This window comes from Talpa europaea (assembly GCF_964194135.1).
Source record: "Talpa europaea genome assembly, chromosome: 13".
Lineage (NCBI taxonomy): Eukaryota > Metazoa > Chordata > Mammalia > Eulipotyphla > Talpidae > Talpa > Talpa europaea.
Window position 1 is genome coordinate 62760998 of NC_140080.1, and position 24924 is coordinate 62785921.

Sequence of the window (24924 nt, forward strand, 5' to 3'; positions counted from 1 at the left end):
TTGCTAGCTAATGGCTATGGGGGGAAAAAAAAAAAAACATTGCATTTCGATCTAAGCATCTCTTGGCACACGACGATAAATAAAGCTGAGGAAAAGTGTAAACATAAAGTGGGACAGTTTCTTGAGGAGGTTAAATAGCAAACATTAAAAAGGCAAGTTACCTCATCCGACTGGGAGGGACTGATTCTGGGCATTGGCGATACTTGTGGAGTTTTCAACTGTGTGCTGTTGCTATCTGGCACGAGCTCTCGGTGGACTGTTTGGATGTGGTTCTGGAGTTCACTTTCAGACTCAAACTTAACATTGCAGCTAGAGCAGCGAGTCTTCAGTCCCCCTGCCTTGCCTTTACCCTCCATGGCACTCAGATTCTCATTCTGGCCCAAGCCTGGTCTATTCGTGCCGGGAGGGGCATTGATGCCTGGGCTCCCACTCTTACTGAGATTCACGCAGCCAGCACACAGACCATATGGCAGGCCATTAATGTCAAGTTTCACCAGATCTTGCTTGGAACGGAATTCTTTGAGGCAAGATGCACACTTGTACAGTTTTTGGACGTGCTGGCCACGCCCCGTGGTCTGGACTGCAGACCCATTCCCTGTCTTTTGCATGTGGAATGTCCCATGGATTTTGAGTTCCAAGGTGGAGGTCACTGTCTGCATGCAGACCACACAGCGAAATCCCGTCAGGGAATTCCTCAAGTCGGGATGCATTTGGCAATGCTCTAAGAACTCCTCTTCACTCTGGAGAGGCATCTTGCAAATCCGGCAGTTTCCAGTATCGAGACTCTTACTATGTGTGACTTTGTGTTCAGTAAGAGTTAAGAGGGAGGGAAAGCGCTCTCCACAAATAGGGCACATGTAGTGTTTGACGGGGCCCAGGTGGGTCTGCATGTGTTCACGGAGGCCATTTTCAGAGAAGAAGGTTCGAGAGCACACATTACACTTGTAATTCCCTTTAATGAGCTCGGCTTTTTTCTTCACGATGGCACTCTCTCCAGGTCTGATGTTGTGGTCTCGGAGCTGGTGGTTCTGCAAAAGAGTCTCCATAGTGTAGGCTGCCCCACAAATGTCACACCCGTACATGGGCTCTGAGGTGTCCACGTCTTCTTCACTCCCGTCATGACTGTTGTGAGACTCCTGGCTGTTGGTCAGCAAGGTCTGCAGCTCCACTTCCTCCTTCTGCACCTGCTCAGAAGCCCCATTCGTTCCACAGTTGGGAGTCTTGGTTTCAAACACACAGTGCTTTTCCCGCAAGTGTTTCTCCAGCAGGATGATGGCGTGGAAGGCTTTGCTGCAGAACTTGCAGTTGTACTTCTTACTATGAGTGGTGATGTGGCACTGAAGCTCCACCTCGGTGCCAAAAGACTCACCACAGAAAATGCACTTGTGCACTTTCCCTTGGTTCTCCAGGTGGTTGTGCTTCACATGCAGCTGCAAGTCGGTCTCGTTGCGGAAGTCCCAGTTGCAGGACGTGCACCTGTAGACTTTCTTTTCATTACTGTGCTTCACCGCCAAGTGGAGCTGAATGGAGACCTTGGAGTCAAAAACTTCTTGGCAGAGGGTGCAGCGGAAGAAGACAAAGGTGTGCATGTCCAACAGGTGTTTCTGGAGGTCATCCACTGATGTAAACTGCTTATCACAACTCTCGCAGATGTAATACGTTGAGGTGATCATGAAGTGAATGGTGACGTGCTTCAGCAAGGACTCTTGGTTGGGGAATTCCTTGTTGCACTGAGGACAGGTCAATTTCGGAAGCACAGTGTCGAGATGAGTTTTTAGGTGAGTCTGAAAGCTGTCTAGGGACGTGTACTTAGCACCACACTGATTACAGATATACTCTCCGGCGGGACGGGCAGGCGCACCTCCCACCGCCTGCATCATCTTAAGAGAGGTCTGCTCGATAGCCACAGGAGAGAGGGGGCTCAGGGCCCTGGATTTCTTCCCATTGTGAATATAATTCAGGGCCAGAGGAATGTTTTTATGATTCTCTTTGATATGCTTATTCAATTTAAGAACACTATTGAAAATCGGGGAATTCGTACAATAGGAACAAGAATAGACTTCTACTACTGGTTCTTTTGGAGTCCCAAGCACTGGAGACCCAAATCGGGAGCCACTGAGGTCACAATGGACCTGTCTAATATGCTCTTCCAGAGAAGAGTCAGTGAGAAACCCCATGTAGCAATGGGGACAAAAGAATGCATTACTATCCTTAGCTGCAGGGTTGGCAAATCCGTGAGAACATCGGATGTGTTCCTGAAGGGTGTTGAGGTCGTTGACAACTTCAGAGCAGAAGTTGCACTGGTAGACTATGGCAGGCATGGCAGAAACAATCAGACCTGGGTCCTGAGCTTCATGCACTTGCTTAAGATGTTCATTTAGGTTATAGAGTGAGGGCAATACTTCCAAGCAATACTGACAAATATGGGCCTGCTCTGGCTTATCTAAATGCATAGTTTTCAGGTGAATCTGTAGAACTGCCAGACTCGAAAATAATTGCTTGTTGCAGTAAATACAACTGTAGGTGACTTTTGCTTGTTTACTAGAGGGAACGGCCATGTCAGGGGTTTGCTGAGCAGCCCGCTTCCTCCCTCGACTCTTTGGGATGGGTGGAGCAGCTTCCACCATGGTTGAGCTGTCCACTGAGAGGTTGGAATCCGGAGTTGTGCTGGACACGGAGGTGTAGCCCACTGTGACCAGAGAAGGGCTGTTGCTGTGATTGCACGACTCCGGTTGCTGGTGACTATCCATGTGACTGTACAGCTCCTCCACCGTGTGGAAACTCTCGGAACAAATGCTGCAAGAGTTCTTCTTCTCCCCACTGTGCATCTGCTCCATATGGTTCATGAGGGAGGTCTCCTCTACAAAGAGCTCATGGCAGTAGACACACTGGAGGGCTGCCCGGTCCTCGTTTGGGGAGCATTCGGGGTGGCACTCCGCAATGTGCTTCTGGAGGTCCTCTGGGAAGTCAAAGCCTTCCTCGCACTGGCTGCATTTCTGAGTGTCCTTCATCTTCCAGTCCTCCATCCTGGAACCAGACTGGGACCCGTCCTTGTTCCTCTCGTGAACCTGCATGTGCCCATGTAAGGAACTAGAAGACAGAAACCCACGGCGACAAATGGCACATTTATATGGCTTGTTGGACGTGTGAGTCTTTAAGTGGATCTTCAAATGATCACTTCTGGAGAACGCAGCATCACATTCACTGCAGTGGTACTTCTTGTCCCCTGTGTGGAGTTTGATATGGCGGTCTCGACTCCGCTTGTGTTTGAACAGCCTACTGCAATAGGTGCATTTGAAAGGCAGCTTGTCGCTGTGGCTTTGCTCATGATGCTTTAGGTAGCTGAGGCGGCTAAAGGACTTGTCACAGAATTGGCATGGGTATGGAAGTCCAGGGCCACCCTCTTCCTCTCCAAAATCGCAACCTTCTCCATGGCTGGGGGAAGTCTGGTCCTTGCTAGAAGGTGAGGAGGCTGGCCAAGAGCAAGTGGGATCATCTTCAACATCCACTCCATCTGCAAAGAGAAGAAATGGACGTTTCATTTTATGTTTTTTGATTCAGTTTACTGGGCCATTAACAAGTACACATAGGGGCCTTCCTGGTGGCTCAAGGGCTTAAGCACCACTCTCCTCTGCAGCAATCCATAGCCTTTGCAGCATGAGCTTGATTCCTGGCTGGCCAGGGAGCAACCCACATGCTGCAGCAGACCTCTCTTGTCTCGCCCAATGTTACCTTCAGCAGTGTATTTTGGTCAGTCTGCCTGTTCTATCCCCCACTCTGTCTCTCGTGAATCCTCTCACCCCCCCCACACTTCTGGCCTGTACCCCAGTTCTTGTATGCATAAATAAAAAAAACAAGTTGGGCCATCTGGAACCATGCAGGCAAAAATACGGGATGGGGGGGAATGTGAGTGGAAAAATTTCAAACCCAAGTCCAAAGCTTTTATTCTACATTTACTTTATACTGGGCTGTAAAATATATATAAAAAAAGATATTAAATAGTTCTATGTCTAAATTAGCCTTTTATTACTTTTTATCATTCTTTCTTAGAAGCAAGGTATATATTACACATTGACAATTTTATTAAAATGCAGATTTTAATATATTTAATGTTTCTTTTGTATTCATTGTAAAATGATTTGCATATTATGTGAGCATCTGAAGAACCAAATGAAAAGAGGAAATATTACAGAAATGATTTAAAATTAATGCAGTCAACCCAGATGTCTAATATTTAATAAAAAATTCCCTCTGCATTTTGCTTGTTTTTATATAAAAAGGCAATTCTGAAGGACCAAAATCTTTTATGGGGTTCTTATTGATACAGACCTTATTGCTTTCAGCAAAAAAATATTAAAAAGTAAGCACATGAAAGAAGACAGAAAACACAATAATAATTATGTCTTGTGTAATGAAAGACAACTAGGATTTCTTCAATAACTGAAAGATTCGAATACCATAGGCCAGGAAATAGATTATTAAATGTTAGAAGGGTACAGCTAGATATTACATGTAGCTAGGATCAGCCAGGATCAAGAAAAAATGAGAGTTTCACAAGGGCCAGATTGTAATAGTGTATTTTGTTTGGAAAGTTCAAGAGGTGGCCCACCATTTCTTCCTTTTGCAAAAGCTTCAGCGGCATGAACTTCCTTAGCCAAACAGGACCTGCACTTTGAGGTGAGCAGAGACAAAGCAACTTGTGAAAAACTGGAAACAGGAAAAGTGATAAATGATTATGGTAAATGCTGAAAGATTTATGAGTAACAAAGAGAAGACAAACAAGCCTGAAAGCCAGATATAAACTTAGAAAGTTATCTGTAAAGTTACTTTACCTTCTATTAGGTGTGCTTTGTTTTGTTTTTGTTTTTTTAAGCTATGTTTTTAGCAAAGGTGCATTCTTACTTCCATGGCTTTGTTAATATCTAAGTGAAAAATAAGACCTCTCAATGAGGTTGTGAGCTTCTTTGCTTTCCAAAATAATCAATCATTCAGGATCAGAAGAAACTGTAAAAGCTTTTCACTCTCTGAAAGAACAAGATTTTTCAAAATACAAATGAATAAAAACCATACATTGGAGCAAGTGAGGACAGTGATCCTGTTAGAATAACAGGCTCACTTCGAATATCATCAGGATATTCACATAACATTCATTTAGAATATGATGAAGTAAGTTTCTAAATTCTTCAAAGCTAAGTTCACTAGCAAGTTAAATTATTAACATAAAAGTAGAAACTGGCCAGAATTATGTAAACAAATTCCACGTCTGCTTTCTTTAAGGTAACAAGATTTTACTAGATTATCAACCTCTTGCTTATCCACAGGAAACAGATGAGGATCATTCCTTTCCTGCATCTAGAAACTGATGACAACACCATCTCACTATCAATGCCAGATGGCAACCATCTAACTCTGAGAAAACAACCAAACACCATTCCTGGATCCCTGCCCACTGCAACAAAGCTTCGCAATACAAGTTGAAAACCGCATGATTTCTGCATCCTCATTTATATGACTCTATAACCCAAAGTGGCGTTTCCAACATAAGAAAGGGTCTGGTAATCGTGGGTGTGATTTTAATTTAAAGGTGAATACATATCAAGAATATATACAGATAAATTCAACTCATTACCCAACATATAGAAAAACAATTCTTAAAAATTAAATGCAAAAGAACTCAAGGATGATTCTAACGTTCCCTTAAAAAAACTCTAAGTCGTCTTAATCTGCTATCCCTAAAGCAAATCACTTTCAAACATTTCCCCAAGTTGAAAAAATTACTATTTTTTAAATTTGTTCAGTATCCTTGATAAAATCTACCACATTTCACATTTATCTTTCGGGCTTACATCCTGTTGTTTCACTTAAAAATATTTCCAAGCACATCATCTCATTTGTACAGTTGGGAAGAAGAGTGAATCAGAATTTGTCATGCATCTAGACTGGAAGACTATAACTATTGAGCCTGAAAATTTAGCAAGTGAATTTATTACTAAATTTCAGATTGTGCCCAGGCATGATACATTAGTATACAAATGTACAAGAATTACAAGGCAACAGACCCTTATAAATAGTGTGCAATCTCTGACACCATACTTAAATCAGGTTTTTGTCTATGGGCCATGCCTGACTATACCTATTACATAAATGTTGTTTTCAGCCTCTAAATTTCAACTACATGTCAAGTGGGCTGAGGGTTAGGATCAAGTTTTTACTGAAACCAGGATTCAGGGGAACTAGAAACCTTCTATCTCCCTGACCCTTTAACTTGGTCATGGGGGAAAAAATAGTGATAATCATAGACGATGTGTCTTTGTAACAGAAATATGTGGAAAATGTGCCCTGCACAATTCACAATGCTAAACTGGGGAATGGTGTTGACTAAACAGAAGCATACAGTTTGAGCAGGGACTGGTACTTTTAGAAAAACAAAGGTCTCATGAAAGGCTGATTTCTGTTTTAAAAAATCTAAATTGCAAAAAAAAAAAAAAACTCACTTGCCAACACTATAAATGCTATAAATGGACCTATTCTCCCAGGGACACAGAAGGATCTCTCTGACAAAACTCCCTGAGGGCTTTGTCCAGGCTCTGAGGGTATCAACCTGTCTCAAAAGTTTTGTGGTGGGCTGTCGCTGCCAGCATTCTCTGAGGTCTACCTAAAACTTTGAAAGTTACCCAGTCTCCATGAACTTAAGCTTTTTAGCAGTCACAACACAATCTATATTTAAACAGCTAATACAGATTTAAACAGTTTCAAGGTTTTTTTTGCAGATGGAAGAAACTATGGAAGGGTCTCTCAACTCTGGTTTCTGAATCAACTTGAACTTCTTTTCCTTCTGCACTCACTAAGTGCTACTTACTGGGAATGTCTTTCTGTGTTATGGCAAGTTTTCTGCATTTCATTGTGAGGTACTTAACATGTCTCTGTTAAATTTTAATTTTTCGAATCAGTCACTTCATACTAGCTAACTCTCAGAGAGTGATAGCTCTTATTCTGGAAAGAGAGAGAGAGAGGGAGAGAGGGAGAGAAAGAGAGAAAAGAAAACTTTGCTGGAAACCAGCTCCATGGTCTAACAGTCTATTTAAAGATGCAAATGTGTGTGCATAGTTAGTGCAGATGTTTTTCTACAGCAACTGTACTTGCTGAGTTTCACCATTTCCATAAAGCACATTAAAACAAGTGTGTGAACACTCCGAGATGAAAGTCTCAAACACTCCTGAGACTTTCAGTGGAAAGTGGAGCCGCCTGACTTTTCTCCAAGCAGACAGGAATGCCCATGATTCAGCAGCCTGAGTAAATAAAAGAGGTCCTTATTTCCTAATTTTGCTGGCTGGCCACACTGCAGCAGCCTCTGTGCTCCTGCCAAAGGGGATGCAGAACTGGAACTACACCCAGCCGCTGAAGGCCTGTCTTTGTTAGCCAGCCAGCCTTCCCGACCATCTTCTGGCATCAAAACTCCCATATCCTGCAAGGAAGACCTCCATCTCAGGCTTGATGGTTCTCTTGTCTGCCTAAAAGGATGAAACAACAGATTTTACAGGGTCTGTGTTGGAGGAGGACAGCTGGAAACTCAGCGGCAGCGCAACACCTGTTCAGTCATATTTATGGGGGAAAGCGCTCACTAACAGAAAAGTGAAGTCATACTAGGAGGTATTCCACAGAAAAAAAAGACACCAGAGCACAAAGTACCTTTGTGACGTGACCCACCAGCAACTCATATGCCAATTTGGGAAGGAGACAGCTAACACTGGACATGATTTTTTCCCAGCTCCTACAGTCTGACAGGCGAGCATTCTCCATGAAGTGCTGCTCAGTAATAAAATGGAGTCCTGATATTCTCAGTTTGTGGCCTGCCATTGAGGAAGATGAATTCTAAAGGCCTTGGCTACTCTTTAGCATTCAAATCTAATCGAAGTAGCCAGAAGTTTAAAAAAACAAAAGTTCCAAAAGGAGCAAGAGAAGACAAGCTGGAAGTTTTGGTTAATCTAATGCTAATATTGTACCATCTTGGATCACCTTGTACTGCACCGACCCCTGGTGAAGAGGGACCAAGTCTTTCAGAATGTTAACAGCACAATTTGGGCAAAGCGAAATTACAAAGGAGAAACTAAAATCACAAGATGCACTGAATTACTGTAGATGTTAAAGAAATTATCTGAAGCTCCAAAGTTATGGAAACTTGCTGTAGTTTTAGTTCTTCACAGGGCCAGGCCTGGGAGAAGCTGGCTTACGATATCCTCCTGTTACCTGAGCTCATTCATTGTAACGGCAGAGTACTCTGCAAAATGCCCTTCAGGGACACAGTGTCATGTGTGTGTGAGTGTCACCCAGCAAGGCTTCCTTAATAGGGGCATGATTTACATTGATGGTTACTTTTTAAGTGAGGAAAAGAAACACAAACACTGACAGGTTTGGTGGCTCTGTTTGCAGGAGGGCAATGATTCAGAATGAGAACTCCAAGTCAGGAGTCTGGAGTTTTATTTCTAGCTTCATAACTGACTTAGAGCTTGACCTGGCCAAGTCATTTAATCTGCCCTTACCTAGGTATTTCACCTGCAATATGAAGATAATAATTCTTGCTACTTACCCCCTGGGGTGTTGCAAAGATTAGTGAATGTTTCTAGGGCACCTATCATTGCTGGAAGAAAAGCTGCATACGTAAACAAAAAGATTTATGCGTTGCATATATTTATGTTTCCACATAAGCTTCTGTGTATATAGTATAAACATATTTTAACTCTTTTGCCCTTAATAGAAATACTGGAATATTAGCTTTAAGGATTGGCCCAATGGAAATCTACAATGCCTTAAGCATTCACAGTTGTATATACAGCTATCAAGAAAATAAAATATAAATAGTTGGTGATATCTAAAAGTTAATGGATCATAAATCCATGCTGACTATGTTCCAAGTATTAAATTATCATACATAAGACATAATCTTGGGCCCTTACAGAAAGATAACCTTGGAACAAGTATTTTACTGTATAATTCTGAAGCCAAGTATGTAATTTTGAAATTACCTCTCTTCTCCTTAAGACATTAGCAATATAATCATTGAATTATTTAACATGAAAATAAGTTCATTTGGTAGACTATTTTCTTAAGTGTAGAAGGATAGGTTAAAGAGACCAGAGCAAATTTCCAGGTTAATTCCTTCATTTGCTTAAAATGATTCTTTATTTCTGCCAGCATACTATAGGGGCAGTTCTAAATTTCATACTAAATAGACTTCATAATCCTTTTTTCATTCATTAACTACCCAAGCCACCTTAAAATAAGCTGAGAATCCTGTGGGAAATACACAGGTGTGTACAAATGCTAACAGAAGTTAGGCACTATTCATAGGAAACAGTATTTTGAAATGTGCATTTAATAGATACAAGCAAGAAGACTATTTGTCATGTTAACCCAATGCCATCACAAAAACAATTTTATATAATCATATTTAAAATCATCTGACCAAATTGTACAATACATTTTTAAAGCAAAGGTGTAAACTGCTAGAAGATATGGCCATTCTAAATAACACATGATGGATTATTACACAATTGCTGCCCTTCTCAACAGAAATGTCAACAGTTTTAGACAAACTGCAACTTTAATAATGTAACTACAATACTTTTTTTCCTAAATCAACATCCCCAATTAAATTCACTCTTCTGTCATATAACTTATTTAACCACTTGAAAAAGAATAGTCTTTATGAGGTGTTCAAAAGAGAAATATGAACTTTAAAATTATTTATAATTCACAGATGCATTTAAATTCTATAATATTCCAAACTGTTCTGGAAGGACCAATTAAATGCATTAACAGCTAGGTTATGAGGAAAAAGGGTGGTCACCCATTAATGATAGCAGCTGCGGGGAGCAGGACCTGGTGGTACCCATTTTTTAATGCAGCCTTAAGATGAATTCCAGACATCAGAGCTCAGAGGTTAATTTCTCCTTTCAGTATTCGCTAATAAAAAGAGATTCACTTTCCCCAACATCCCTTTAATGTTTCAAATGAGCCAGCACAAGATAAGAAGTTTTCACCCCTTCGCTGTCCTCCTTAGGTAATCTTGGTCTTTCAATCCAGGCTGTCTCTTCCACCCAGACACATTTCTATTACGTGTGCTGAAAGAACTACAAATGTTTTGCTTGCTGTTGCTTAAAGTTCATTTGAACAGACGGAGCTCAATGAATTCCATCTTCCACAGCCAAATTAAACAGAAAAACAGTGCATTCTTAAGCAGTTCACACTTAACTCCACCTCTCAAATCAGAGGAAAAAGCTGATGTGAAACCAGTTAAGGAACAGTCATCCGTCTCACTCACGGAAATCGAGACATTGTGTTTCTGAAGCCAGACAGGAGGAAAAGTGGTTTCCAATTATGTGGGGGGTGAGAACTATTTTACTTTTTCTACCTTTCATCTCACTTTAAAAAAAAAATACATACATACATATATGTGTGTGTCTGTGTGTGTGCGTGTATAGCTAATGATAAACACCAACCTCTTAGCGTTCAGTAATTGGCAGTCACGTATTACACATCTGTTTACAGTGCTGTGACTGTGAGCTTTCTGTATTGTTTAACAAGTTTATCTTTCCTTTATAATGACAGACATCACAGTGAATTTCCCGAGTCTTGTTTTTTATCTCTACTGTTTTGAGTTAGAAGACATATATTACTTTGTAGTCTTGTATTTATAAATGACCTCATACCAGAAAGAATTTGAAGCAGTTTTTTATTGCTTATTTTGTTCATTCACTTACTTAACCAACATTTATTAAGCAACTACTACACGTTTACATTTGATACTGCTTATGAACTCCAGAATATTTTTTCAGTTTTGACTTCCTTGACAATAAAAGAAAAATTCCAATCTGCCTCATAGTTAACAACTATAAAAATCAAACCTGACATTGTATGAAAGAGCTTTCTAAATTACTAAGACATAAAAATGCACTAAATTATTAACTTCTATTTTGAAAGTTTAGGTTATATTGGATAAGTGTGAACATACAAAGGAATAAAGATTAATTATAGTTTAGCTGTTGCTTTTTTCATACTGAGATACTAATAATTTCAAAGGAATTAGAGGCGGTATTTAAAATTAGACAAACAAATGTAAAAATAAATCTTTTGAGTGCTATTATAGATATCTTGAAAATCAAAGTACAGTTGTTCATTTTTTAAAAGCTACATGCACTGGCAAGTTGTGATTAATTCATTAGAGCAGTGAAATACCCACACCGGAATGGCTCACATTCAAAATCTTGAAGATACATTCCATAGTTCCAATACTAGCCTTTTATTTCACTATTTTACTTGTTCAGAAATTTCTTGAGGCACATTCTACTTTGCTTCAAAATCCTTTACACTGATGTAAAACATATCTATTAAACTTTGAAGACTGAGCAACACCTTCTGAAAAATACTCAACAAATTTCTTAGTGCTATGATGTTAATTGATGATAATTTTATTTTATTTTTTAAAGATGTATTTATTCATGCATACAAGAACCAGGGTACAGATGTGTGGGAAGGTGAGATGATTCACCAGAGACAGGAGGGGAACAGAACAGGCAGACTGACTGAAATACATTGCAGAGAGGAGCAGCGGGCGAAACAGGAGAGGTCTGCCTCACCATGTGCGTATCTTCCCGGCCGGCAAGTATCAAACCCACACTGCACAGGCTGCAGACAGCTCCACAGTGCTGGTTTCAACCGCCTGTGCCACCAAGGAGGCCAATGATTATTTTAAATTAACTTTTTCATGGGGAAGAGGGGCTGATGGGCTGGGTATAAGGTAAAAGAGATTCCTCCACTAAGAAAACTAAATTTGAAATTTGCTTCTTCAGAAAATTCCTTCTACTATGTTACTGGCTTTTTGAAGAACTGCCATAGCCCACTATAATTTTTAAATAAAATGATGAAATTCTATTTCAGAATGGAATCTGGTCTTAGAATATTTTGTCATGTTAAACGACAATCAAATGAGTATTTTGCCAATAGGTAGGTTTTGGTCCACGCCTGGAACACTTTCGGTCACAAGGAATTATAACATCCTGAAATGGTGTTCACTCGAGTTGAATTTCACCTGTGCTATACCCATGGCAGTAGTACAACTGACATGAATTTTCGGCAGTTTAAAAAGGCCACACTGTATACTTCACTGCAGATAAAGCCACTGGAGAATACAAAAGTGTTGAAAGGCTAAAATTTAATTAATGACCAATTAGCACCCCCTGTGGGTTCATTGTGCAGTAAAGTGATAAATACGGTGTGCTAATATAGAAAAAAGCTGTTACAAAGATTAGGGGGAAATACTACTACAATTATCCATTTGGTATTATAATAAAATAATTGATTTTGATGTCCACGTGTCCAATATATGATAGGAAACATTAAGGTCTATGTAAAAGAATCATTTTTTTATTTTCAGGCACAGACTTTGGCTCATACCAGTTGTGTAGGTGGAGAGAAGTCAGTCAGATGGCTAGTGTGTGCTCTGAGTCAACCACCCAGCATCTGCAACCTGAAGCAGTTTGCATCATCTATCCCTCAATCAGTGTTTATGCATTTTATGAGAAGTTAAATGCTATGCTGGTATCACAACATTGGGGGATGCTGGATCATTGTGAGGCTTTTTGCATATGAAGAGATCTGAAGGATTAATCACCAATGCATCCTCAAAGGGATGAATTTTTATAGTGTTCAACAGAATCATTAACTTTCACATTAACACATACACAGTAATACTAAAATTGACAAGTGAGGTTGGATCCCAAGTAATTCAAATGATATAAGGAGTCCTTTATTTCAGATGAGATCATGTTTGCTGAAATGCTGTATAAACTGCAAAGGCCTCTAACTCAGGCATGACAAAATATTTCTACACAGTCATATTAAATCAGTGACTTTATTCACAATTTTTTTTTCCATTTACCTAACAGGGCAAAATTTGTAAGAGGCAATTCTGAAAATAAAGCTGATTGTCAATTTGATAGATTTTTTCCAAGTACTGTATTTCCCCCTATATTTTCTATTTTTCACTTTGGTTCAGTTTACTCCTCTCTAGAACGTCTACCTTAGAATGAATATAAAAATAAAATCCAAACCAGTCCATTCTATCACTTTTGTTATTGCTAAGAGTCTTGGTAATTTATTGATGGGAACCAGTGTCAGTTAAAATTATGGTAGAGTGTATGTGCACATATATGTTTTACACAAAATTGAATAAGTATTTAGAACAGACTAACTGATTTGTGCTAAAATAATTTTTGCATTTATATATTATAAAATATTAATCATAAATCATTAAATGAGTAAATACACAGTTGTGTCTTAATAAGACAGTTCTTTAGGGGAAGTTTTATGATGCCATTTTTTTACTGATTAACATATGTAATTATATTATTTTATTAAATTATATGTGTATGTCAAATATCCCCCAAACAGTGACAAAGTTGGCCCCCCCAAAACCTATAGTATTGCCATGTGATACAATTTCATTTTGCCCACATCCAAGATAATTGTAACATCACAAAACAATGTAAAAGATAGAATCCAAGGCAGTGTAGCAACATTTACAGTTACAGAACAGGAAATGAAGGTAGTTGGAATCCAGGGAAACGATTACAGACTTATTTCACAGTGACTCACAGATACCTAACTCTCTGGTGTCCAACATATAGGACAGAAGCAGAGTGTACAAAGTTCCACAGAAAACTTGATGTGCTAATAAGATTGAAATAAGACTAAATTATATAATCCTATTCAGGTAATAACAAATTAGAAGTGCACCTGCTTGATCCACATATGGAATGCACCAATTCTGAGTGATAATTTTCATAGAGAATTTTATGGCAATATTTTTTGCCTTTGGGAAGAGAAACTGGATAGAATGTACATATATATGTCCAAGGCTTATTGGTATGACCCTTGTAAAAGCCTATTTCTAATACTCAAAGACAGAAAGCCTACTAGCACAGTCCTGGGAGTCTGATTGCCTCAATGCTGTCTGTAAAAAAGGGCAGGTTCCGAATCTTTAGGAAACCTCCTCCCACATCTGAGCTCTACTCTTTTCTCTTAGGTGACCTGATGTTGTTTGGCATGGGTTATGCATACCTCTTGGATGCCTTGGGGGATCAAAGAAAAGAAAACATATGAATTTGATTGAAGCCTACACAGAGAAAAAGGAAGTCAAGGCTGTCATTCTTAACTTTTTATGTGTATGAAACATAAGATTTAAGATCTGTGAGAAGCCTTAGCCTTTTGAAAAAGAAAGTGCTAACTTTACAGATGAACGCAAGGGTCAATGAAGATGAGTAACACAATAGAATCTTACACTAACATTAGCAATTGATGGTCACAATAAAACTCAAACCAAGTTCCCAGTGCCCAGGAAAGCGTCAAAGCCCACCCTTTCCTAACCCTCCCACTTAAACAACAACAAAAACAACAAACTCAAATATCAGTAAGTCATCCAGTTTTGAAGGGTAAATGAATAAACTTAAAATGGTGTTTAACATTCCACATTTTCTTTTGTCAAAGACTTAATCTCTTTCTCTATTTGAAAACTAATTTACTCTAACATGTATGCACACATACAGAGAGGAATAAAAAAAAAAAAAAAAACCACCTAACAAGTCCATGAGCCCACAATCTGCTGTTGACAAATCATGATTGCCTACTTCTTACATAATTTTACCTCTGCCTACTGAATAGAAAAATTTCAATCTCCTTCTCTCCCTTTACTCCCCACTTCTCTTTAACAGTGGGTCTCCCTTCTTCCTTCCTTCCAACTTCTCCTCTGAGGATGGTTTGACAAAAGATAAAGAAAAGCTACCATCAGGGTCTCCCTGGTGGCACAAGGGGTTAAGCACAGCACTGTGAAGCATCTCCAGCCTCTGCAACACAAGTTCGATCCCCGGCCAGCCAGGGAGCTACCCACATGGTGCAGCAGACCTCTCCTGTCTTATCCGCTGCTCCCCTCAGCAGTGTATTTCAGTCAGTCTGCCTGTTCTGTTCCCCTGTCTCTGGTGAATCCTCGTACCCCCTGCACCTCTGGCCAGACCCCAGTTCTTGCATACATATATAAATCTTTAAAAAAAAAAAAAAAAGGTAACATCAAATTGGTGTTGTGATCAGCTTCACCTTCCTCATGCTCATGCTTTCACCTCTAGAGACGTATTCTCAGTCATTCATTCCAAAAAGGGATACAACCAAGGTTCTTGGACGCCTACCCTTCTGCCCTTCCTCAAAGGTTACTGTAGTTACTATGGTACAACAAAACCAAAGGCTGACCCTCTGTCCCAACCAGAGGGACAAATCAGAGCTGCATCATCCACCTGCTTCTCCCTGCATGTCTGTTATAAATGCAGGTTCCTGGACTCCATCCCAGCCTACTGACTGAACTTGTAGAGATGGGAGTCCAAAATCTCACTCTTAGCAAGCTTTCAGGGTATTTCCCCTGAACTTCCAGACTTGAAAAGTACTGTAGAATATTTTATCACCCCTGAATCATATAAGCCCTCTGATTCATGTTTGATACTCAGTTGTCTTTTCCAAATTTGCTGCTCCCCCAACTAGAATAATGCTGATGGAGGATTTTCTCTCCATTATTTAAAGATCAAAATGATCCCACTTCGGGCCTCCCCGGTGGCGCAGCGGTTGAGCGCTGGGTTGCGAAGCTGCCCGCGGCCTCTGCGGCGCCGGTTCGATCCCCGGCTGCTCCCCGGCCACCAGAGGAGGGTCCCACATGGCGCGCAGACCTCTCCTGCCGCCCGCTGCTCCCCTCAGCAGTGTACTTCGGTCCTTCTGCCTGCTCTGCTCCCCGCTCTGGCTCTGGTGAATTCTCTCACCCTCCCACGCTTCTGACTGTACCCAGTGCATGTATAAACAAAAAACAAGCGAACAAACCAGCAAACAAATAAATAAAGCATGCCTCTATAAAAAAAAAAAATAACAAAATGATCCCACTTCTTCCAAGAAGCAACTTTCACAGAAAGTAAAGATCACCATCTCCTTTGTCTTCCCACCCTTTACCTTCCCCCACCCGCCTCACTTTGAGTAGGACTCCAAGCTTCAACTCTTTTTAGTGTAATGTTGTGTTAGTTCTGATAACTCACTTCCTCTCTGTAGAAATTGTTGTTGGCAGCAACTTAGAAATTTCTAGTAAAATATGGTTAACTATTTTGAAGAACGATAAAGGACTAAGCACTCAAAGGCTAGGTGTTATACAATAGGTTACACAGTTGGGAATAAACAGCTTGTTTTGAATATATACAAGGAAAAGTGTATCTCCTGAACTTATATTGATAATTATTTTTGTCCTTGATGAGAAATAGCAATACATTATGAAATGCAGCTTCTTTCATAGAAACAAGGCTGTCATACAACCAAATGCAAAGCAAATGAATATCTGAAATAGCAAGATGAGAAAGGGGAAAGGAGCTTCCTTAATCAGCTGCTCTTTCCTTTTCTACTCAGGAAGGCATCACTAGAACTGCTGATTAAATGCCTCAAGTTCAGACCTCTCTAGAAATTGTAGATATCTTGGTTTTTGAACTGGCTCCTATCAGTCTCCTGCAACTTCCTGGGTTCTGCACGTAAGTGTATATGCCATACAGTAAATTAAGCCTTCTGCTGTCAAAGCTGGAAATAGGAGGGGAGTAGAAAAGTGGCTTGTTCTCAAATGATTTTTATTGGCTTCATTTACATCCTGTTTAAGGTCTTCTGAGTAGCTCAAGGTGTCTTATCTCTGGCTACCAGGGGGTATTTTGCAGTCAAAGCAGTTAACACACTTTCTCTCTCCCTTTCCTCCTATCCCTTTCCCTCAAGCTCTCTCTCTCTCTCTTTTTTTTTTTTTTCAAGCCATCTTATCTTATCACACACATCTCTTCAGGCTGAGGAGAACCCATACTTATCAGAAGCAGTGCACTCTATTGTTGGTTCCAGGTTCTGAGAGACAAATGAAAGTTTAAGTCTAAGGAAAATCCGTTAACCTCTTCCACACTCAGTTTTGAAATACTCAGAACTATCTCGTTGTTACTAGTGCTAAATAGTGGGAGTGCTCCCCTAGCTCTACCAGGTTAAGAAGATGAGGGCCAAAGTTGCTGGTAATTAGTTACACAGTGACCCTAAATAATGTATCACACACTTGCCTTTACCAGAATCTCCTCCCTCTCCCAGGGTCATTTATCCAATATCTCAGAAGGAGCTAGCACCGACATATAAGGGAAGGGGGGAGGTGAGCAACTAAAAGATAATAGGGGCAAGTGGGGAACAGCAGTCAAGAGAAAAGGGACTTTTCCCTCAGATGTTCCTGAATGTGAGCTGCTAGATGGTTATTAACACACACAGCCAACATCTCCCCTAATCGCAACACAGACACCATTATTCAAATCTATTAAATAATCAGACAGCCTGCCAGGGAGTGCAAGTATTGAGGAGCTTAGTCCTACTGCCACAAATTCTGTAACAATAGCTCCTCTACCTGGGTACACTGTGGAATCATCTGAAGAGCTTTCAGACATACTGGATGCCTCCCCAGATCAATTAAATCAGACTCTCAGGGTTGAGGCGCCTGGGGAGTGCAGTCAGAGTTGACAAGCACTGACCTAGACCAGCAGGGGTCAATTTGCAACCCCCCTGGAAGGTGGCCTGAAAGTCAGCATCCACAAAAACAAACCCTGTTATTTTTTGGGTTCAGCTACCCAGAGAAAGGCATCCAGGCATAGGGGCAAGTTTTCGTAGCACTTTGTGTCAATTCAGTGCAGCAGATATTTAAAAAAAAAAAAAAAGTTACAGCAAGCTATAGTGCGCACACCAATCACTCACCATTATCACATGTGAAAGAGCAATATGGAACAGTTATTAGGCGTCTCATCTGCGCATTTTATATTCCTTTTAAAAATCCCCATTCTTCTTCTCCTTCCTCCCCAGCACCCCATGGGCTCCTTTATATTAGTGATAACCCCATCCTTTCACCTGCAGTGAACACTCTCTTAATTGTCCATTATCTTAGTGTGTCAGCACAAAGGAGCGGGGACGGAATCCTCGTCCAAACGGTTTCACCTCCCTCTCCTGAGAGTGATGCCCTTGTCAAGGCATTAAAGACACGAAAACCTGCCACTTATCAGAATTGTATTTGAATCGAACCACTGTCCTTGAAAACTGTAGGCAAGAGATGGTATCAAACGGCACCACATTGCCAGCTCCAGCCCCACTGTGGCTGGAACAATCTGAAAAGATACTATCCAAACTTCGCCATGCATTCCTCATAATAGAATTACAAGTAACAATGAAAACAAGTTCACTGATGTTTTTTAAATGGTTAAATACAAAGAAATTCTTGGTTCAGATTGTTCATGAATACAAAGTTAACAGTTCCAAGCCCTAGAACAACTTTGAATGTAAACTTAATGAGGAAACAAACCATAAAGCTTTTCTAATTACTCTGTATCTCCAATTTCTAGCAAACATAAGTCAAATCTATTAAAACACCACATTATAATGAGGAGGAAAATAAGCAATCTTTAGCGGTCCTTTGGACAGATTTAAAAACAAAGCACATTCTAAATAGTATTTAAAAACAAGAATGAAGGGGAAAAATAATATTTTCAAATATTCTGAGCTGTCTGTAAAACTTCCACATCTCTGTATTTCCTTGCCACTTTAGACTTCTTTCTTGCTGCATTTGAACCCAGACTGCCTTAGAAAAAAAAAGAATTTATGTATGCTTTTAACAAGTAAACAAGTGTACAAATTAATTCAGAGAGCAGTAATTTTGAAAATTTTCTATGTTTAATGTGCACTGCAGTTAAACTACTTTTTCTGTACAAATTAATTTACTGCATCAGTGATCGATGTTTATGTTTAGGCAATTTTATTTCTCAGTATGGTAAAATTAGACCTAATAGTTGCAACCTGTTATGTCCAATCTGTCACTGAAATTCAAATTGCCTTTTTCCTATTATTCAAGGAGCAATTTGGAGGAATTAAAGCCATCTAAAAACAGAAGACAAACAATTCTGTGTAAGGACTCAATAGCCTGTGTCATCAACCAAATCCACACCCTGTGATCACTTCTAAAAGCAGATTCTTTCAACATGATTTTTCTGAGGTTCTCCACCTTTCAAATCTGCCAAATCATACCAGAGCAAATTTTAGGATAGACTGAAAATTGTATCCTAAAAATCTTCAACCTTTGAAAGAACTAATGAAAGAGGTAGAGATTTTGTTGCTGACTCCAAAACACCAACCCACCCTGCTAAAATACTAAACCCTAATCTTCATGGCTAGTATTTTTGCTGCATTTATTTTTTTTTCCTGCAAAATTAATTTAAAATTTTCTTTCTTATTAAGGAGGATGCACTGATTCAGATTCCTAAGATTTAAATTTATGACAATAGATGCTAGAATTGGGAAAATAAGAATTGTTTCAAGAACAATTTTTGTTTTGCTTGTTTTTTTCTCATAGTTTAGCTATAGATTTGATCCTAGGTAGTGGTTAATACTTACTCTGTGCTATGAATACAAATGACACATCTAAATGAGGACAGTGGAAGGGGACAAACTGAAAAACTAGTGCAGAGCCATCATGGTCCCTGCCTATGAGAATAAGGGGACATAATTTAATGAAACTATACTTCAATTACTGTATACTATCTTTATAGGGTATGTACTCCCTGGGTTTTTGGTTTCTTCAACAAAAATAACCCAATTCAAGTGTTGATATAATCATGACTTGGTACAAGAAAATTTCTGAGTATTTCTTTGGTAACACTCCCTGATTGCCATCTTCTTTTCCCAAGTCCACCTCCAATAAAAGTTCTGTTGATTATAGAACAGTGCATGCAGACTTAGGAATGCATCATGATGGGAAAACTTCATTTCCCACGTGATTAAGTTTCCATGTTATTAATGGAAACCACCTTTTCAGCCTCATAATGACCAATAGCAGATTTAAATTTGTTCTTATTCTCCCCTTGCTTAACTTAAATAGCCAAAATAAAAGGGTAATCTTGCCTTGATTTAAACCTATTTAATGTCACATATGGCCTCAACTTATAGGCTATTCATTAGTCTCTAGAGAATATCAAGTATGTTCCCCTGGGAAGGGCAAAGAAGATAACCCCAAAGGTTGCTCTCTCTGCCACTGTCACATTTACATCTGGCATTCTCTCCAGGTGGAGATAAGAGGATACAATTAAGAGGGGAAATTATTTGTTCAGAACTACATATCAAACTTAAAGTCACTCTGTATCAGTACAAGACCTGGTATTGAAATAACTGAAATAAAACTGGCATGAATATCTTCCTTTTCCTCTTTTTCCACTTTCTCTCTTTTGAACTTTTCCATTATCACTTTTTAAATTCGAAGACAAACTCATTTCCTCAGACGATTGCTTAGATCATCAAGCTGATTAATAATTTTACTTGAAGGCAGGACTGATTAATGTGGATTATTCAACTGATTAATACTATATCACACATCCAAGTGAGCTCTAAGTGTCTTGTTTTCCAATTTTTTTAAATTATTGAAATGGGTTCTAATTAATGTGACTTGGTCTTAAGTTTGGAGAAACTTCATCATAATGTGAAATTAAGAATTTAAGTGTTCTTTTTTGACTGTATTAATAACAAAGAATAAGAAAGAGTAAATGAAAACAGAACACATTGATTTATAGCACATTAAACTCATGATGATAAGAATCTATTGCTCACTACAGAAATCCAATGACTTCAAAGTGTCAAACATAAATGATGAGTGGACAAGTGAACACCAAGACCTTCATTTCTTCACTCTCCACCAGCTGTGAGAGTCCTCACCACAACCCACTGAGAAGCTACAAGCCTCCCTTCCTCCCAACAGTAGTAAATAGAGGGAATTATATTCCTTCTGGACACCTCCAGAGTACCCAGCCATAGCATTTACTTGCCACTGTCTAGGTCTTTCTGCTGTCAACTTACCTAGAGAAATTTTAACACAGAAATGTGTGTATGTTCATGTACATATACTCACACACATATTCGCTCTTCTACATCACCCCACTTCCAAAGTCTGAAGTTTCTCAGTCATCCTTGGGAGAGCAACCACTGGAGCTCAAACTCCTAGCCCTCATAAGAGTTTCCAGCCTTGTATGTCTGCTCCCATTCCATAAGAACAAGGAAGGTTCTACTCCCAGTGCCAATGAAACATAGGAAAAGTGATCAGGAGTTCCTGGTCTTGCAGTGAAATTCAAGTCTGGTTTCTTCTAATTCAAATTCTTATTTAAAAAGGCTAACAACTTACTGTTTGACTCTATTCAGTTGCAAGCACCCTATACCACAAACCAGAGGCATCTTTATGAGAAAGGCAAGGGACAATTCCCTCAAAAAGGATAAATTCTGAAAGGTACTCTCTTTATAGAGAATTACAAAAAAAGGTGACCCTTTTACTGGTTGACTACAAACACTGTTGGATTTCCCAGCCTTTGATCATGTTGTTACTGGGGAGGTTTGTGAAATTCATAAACTGTATAGCTATATGCTGTGACCCTTTTCTATATATCTTATGTTAGAGGGGGAAAAAAAGGTGGACTAGTCCAGTAACTCAATCCACATTTACTGCATTGTTCCATTGGAAAATATGTGATGAATTCCAAGTAAACAACTTAATGAAAAATAGTTGAAAACTGAAAAAGGTCCATGAATCAACTTTGCTCTAAGAAATTTTCATTGATCTCACTTATGCCAAGTTTAGCCTTAACAAGCCTCTTCTGAAAAGAGAAATTTTCAGTTCTATTAATTTTATTGTGGGTCATCAATGAATACTTTAAAGAATGCATAATTCCTTGACGTATCTTTTAATGAATGTGGCTTTTTTTTGTCTAAGTTTTTCATATATTCATTTTGCAGCTAGGTGGATGACTGAAGACTTGTGAGAGGTAGCTTACTTGAGGCAAAAGTGAATGCTTTCTTAGCTCATCCAATTATAGTCATTCATTCCTTCACCTATCACTCGTTAAGTGGGCATTTATTAGGTATGGGATATACCGACTCTTGGCTTTAGATAAATACATACAGAGATATTTAAAATGTAGATATATTTTAAAAGGTTTGTATTCTTTGTGAAAAAGATTTTAAAGCTATTAAAACACTTTGTTGTGCGTCCTCCCTGGTGGCACAGGGGTTAAAGACACAGTGCTATCAAGAAATCACCAACTACATGAGTTCAATCCCCAGCCAGGAGATAACCCACATGGTGCAGCAGACCTCTCCTGCCTTACCCACTGCTCTCTTCAGCAGTGTATTTCAGTAGATCTGCCTATTCTGCTCTCCATTCTGTCTCTGGTGAATCCTCTCACCCACCACACCTCTGGCCTACAGGCCAGTTCTTGTGTGTAAAAATAAATAAATCTTTAAAAAATAAAAGACTTTGTCACTCAAAGCTACTCTAGTTCATTCATATTTTGTAAATTCTCATAATGTATAAGGTTCCTTAGTCTGAATACATAGATTTTAACACCACATCCACCTAGAAGGATAAATTAATTTTCTAAAATAGACAAGAAACAGTCTTCTTGATAGATTTATTTTTGTTTTATACTATTTTATTTTTTCCTTCCAGTTAACTTGTTGGTTATATTTTATAATGTTGTAATAAGCAAAAAGTTATCAGTCCATACATTTACCTAATATTACTAAGAGTATACTAAATTAGTGAAAGTTTTTTAGTTCCATCTTCTTTTGAAGTTTCAGTTATTGCGTATGACATCTGTAGTCGTCTTCTTGTCACCACCTACAACCTCTTAAAGGAATATTTTGCATTCTGGTGAACTTCTCAATCCTATCACCTTGTGACTTCAACACAAGCACTGACTTTCTTTCTTCACCTATATTAGGATTCTGTTAAATTATCATTGATGTTTTCCTTCTCCCTTTGCCACTTCTTTAGCCCAAAGTCTTGATCATATCCTTTACTATAACTATAGTTCCCTGACCTCTTTCTGTTTGCCATTCCAGGGAAGGATTTCCAGAGTGCTTCTACGCTACAGAATCTCCTCCTTGACAGTGTTCACTAACTCTCTGATTAGTTCTTCTTCCACATAATTTCCATTAGGACAAAAATAAATTTAAGGTCCACCAAATGAACTAGTGAATAAATTGTTATTTTGTCTAAATTAGTAAATAAATTCTCCCTAAATTAATGAACAAATTTTCAGGTATGTCTCACCAACAACTCTTGCTCTTACAAATGCTCTTATTATCCACTTATAAATTCCACAATGACATTATGAGTACCTATTCATGGGTGAGACTCCGTATACTTAAACAGTAGACACAAAGTTGACCAAGACACTGAACTATTATTATACCAAATAGCTCACTGACTAATCAATAGGGAAGACACATATGAAAATACATGATTACAGCACAATGGAATCAAGAATGTAAGAGAATCATCTAAAGAAATGCTACAGGAGTTCCATTGAAGAAATGCCAATTATCTCTTGGAGGATACAGGAAGGCTACACAGGTTGTATTCTTTGAGTTGAAACTTTAAAAATAAGCAGGAGTTTTCCAGGTATAAAAAAGAGGACTGTTCACCCCAGGCAGAACAAATTATATGTACAAAATGCAAAAATTTATATGATCAGAGAACCAACACTAGTATCAAATGTCTAGATAAAAAAGTAGCAGACCTCTCTTGTCTGGCCCACTGCTTCCCTCAGCTGTGTATTTCAGTCAATCCACCTGTTCTGCTCCCCACTTTGTCTCTGGTGAATCTTCTTACCTCCCTGCACCTCTGGCCTATACCCCGATTTTTGTATGCATAAATAAAACTTAAAAAATTTATCTGGAGATCTTTTAAAAAATATTCAGGTTTATACCACACTCCAAGAAATGGGGCTGAGGATGAAGTTGAGATTCATTTTGCTTTTGTTTTAAGTTTCCTAGGGGATTCTAAAAGGCATCCCAGATCTGGACTAGAACATAAAGTTTGTCAGAAGAAGAGGTAGAAGACACTGCTCTGTACCAAGTCAGAATATAGCTCATGACAGATTTGCATATCAATTTAAGAGTGATGAGTTTATCTGCAGATACAGAGACTATTAAATCATTTCTATTATCAGAAATAGGACTCGGTCAGAGAACTCTGAATTGGGAGGGACTTGATAAAGGCTAGAGGCAGGGAGTCTATTTATGAGAAAATGGCAATGACCCAGGTAAGAGATGAAAACCTAAACTGAAGGAACAGTAGCAGTGATACAGTAAAGGGCATGCATTCACTAGTTTAGAAAAATAAATCCAGGAGATTCAGTGACTAATTACATATAATAAGTGAAGGAAAATTCCCTGTGGTATCTATTCCTCCTAAATCCCTGTCCTTTAGTCCACTATTGTCACTACATAGTTGATTAGTTGAGTTGCTTGCAAGATTATTAGGATAGTACAATAATTTTGAGACCCACACTTGAGAAGAAATAACTGGACTCCATTACAGTGGCCCGAACTGCCTTTCTAATTAAAATTAGCTGTCTTGAATCTGTACAAACACACACACACACATACACAGACAGACACACACCTAATAGAGAGGTTAAAAGAAGACTCTAATTGGTTAGATCAAAACAAAGCAGCCATCCATATAAAAGAAGTTTCACATGTATGTCCTACAGATGCAATTCAGCAATAACAACTTTGAACCTGAAATAACTGTTATAAGCCAATGAAAGAAATACCTAGGAAGAACACAAGCAAAGATGACAACAGAATACTGAAGCTAGAACAATTCTATGAGCTAATGTTTCTGTTTGTCCTGTTTCTCCTGAAAAATTCATTACAATACAGAATATATAGTAAGTCCTACCTTAATGTCATGGATAAGTTCTTGAAAACTGCAACTTTATGCAAAACAAAATCTTAGAAACTGAAACTTTAAGC

At 39.0% G+C, this 24924-nt stretch overlaps 1 protein-coding gene across 1 annotated transcript in view; it reads right to left on the reverse strand.

Moving 5' to 3' along the window:
- Positions 1-24924, reverse strand: part of ZNF521 (zinc finger protein 521) — a gene marked incomplete at its 3' end in the record, with an annotated part of 256138 nt that overhangs the window by 136493 nt on the left and 94721 nt on the right. Inside the window, exon 3 of the mRNA XM_084252689.1 lies at positions 162-3514. Within this exon, the coding sequence (XP_084108815.1) occupies positions 162-3514 (3353 nt within the window). The remainder of the gene's footprint in view (positions 1-161; positions 3515-24924) is intronic.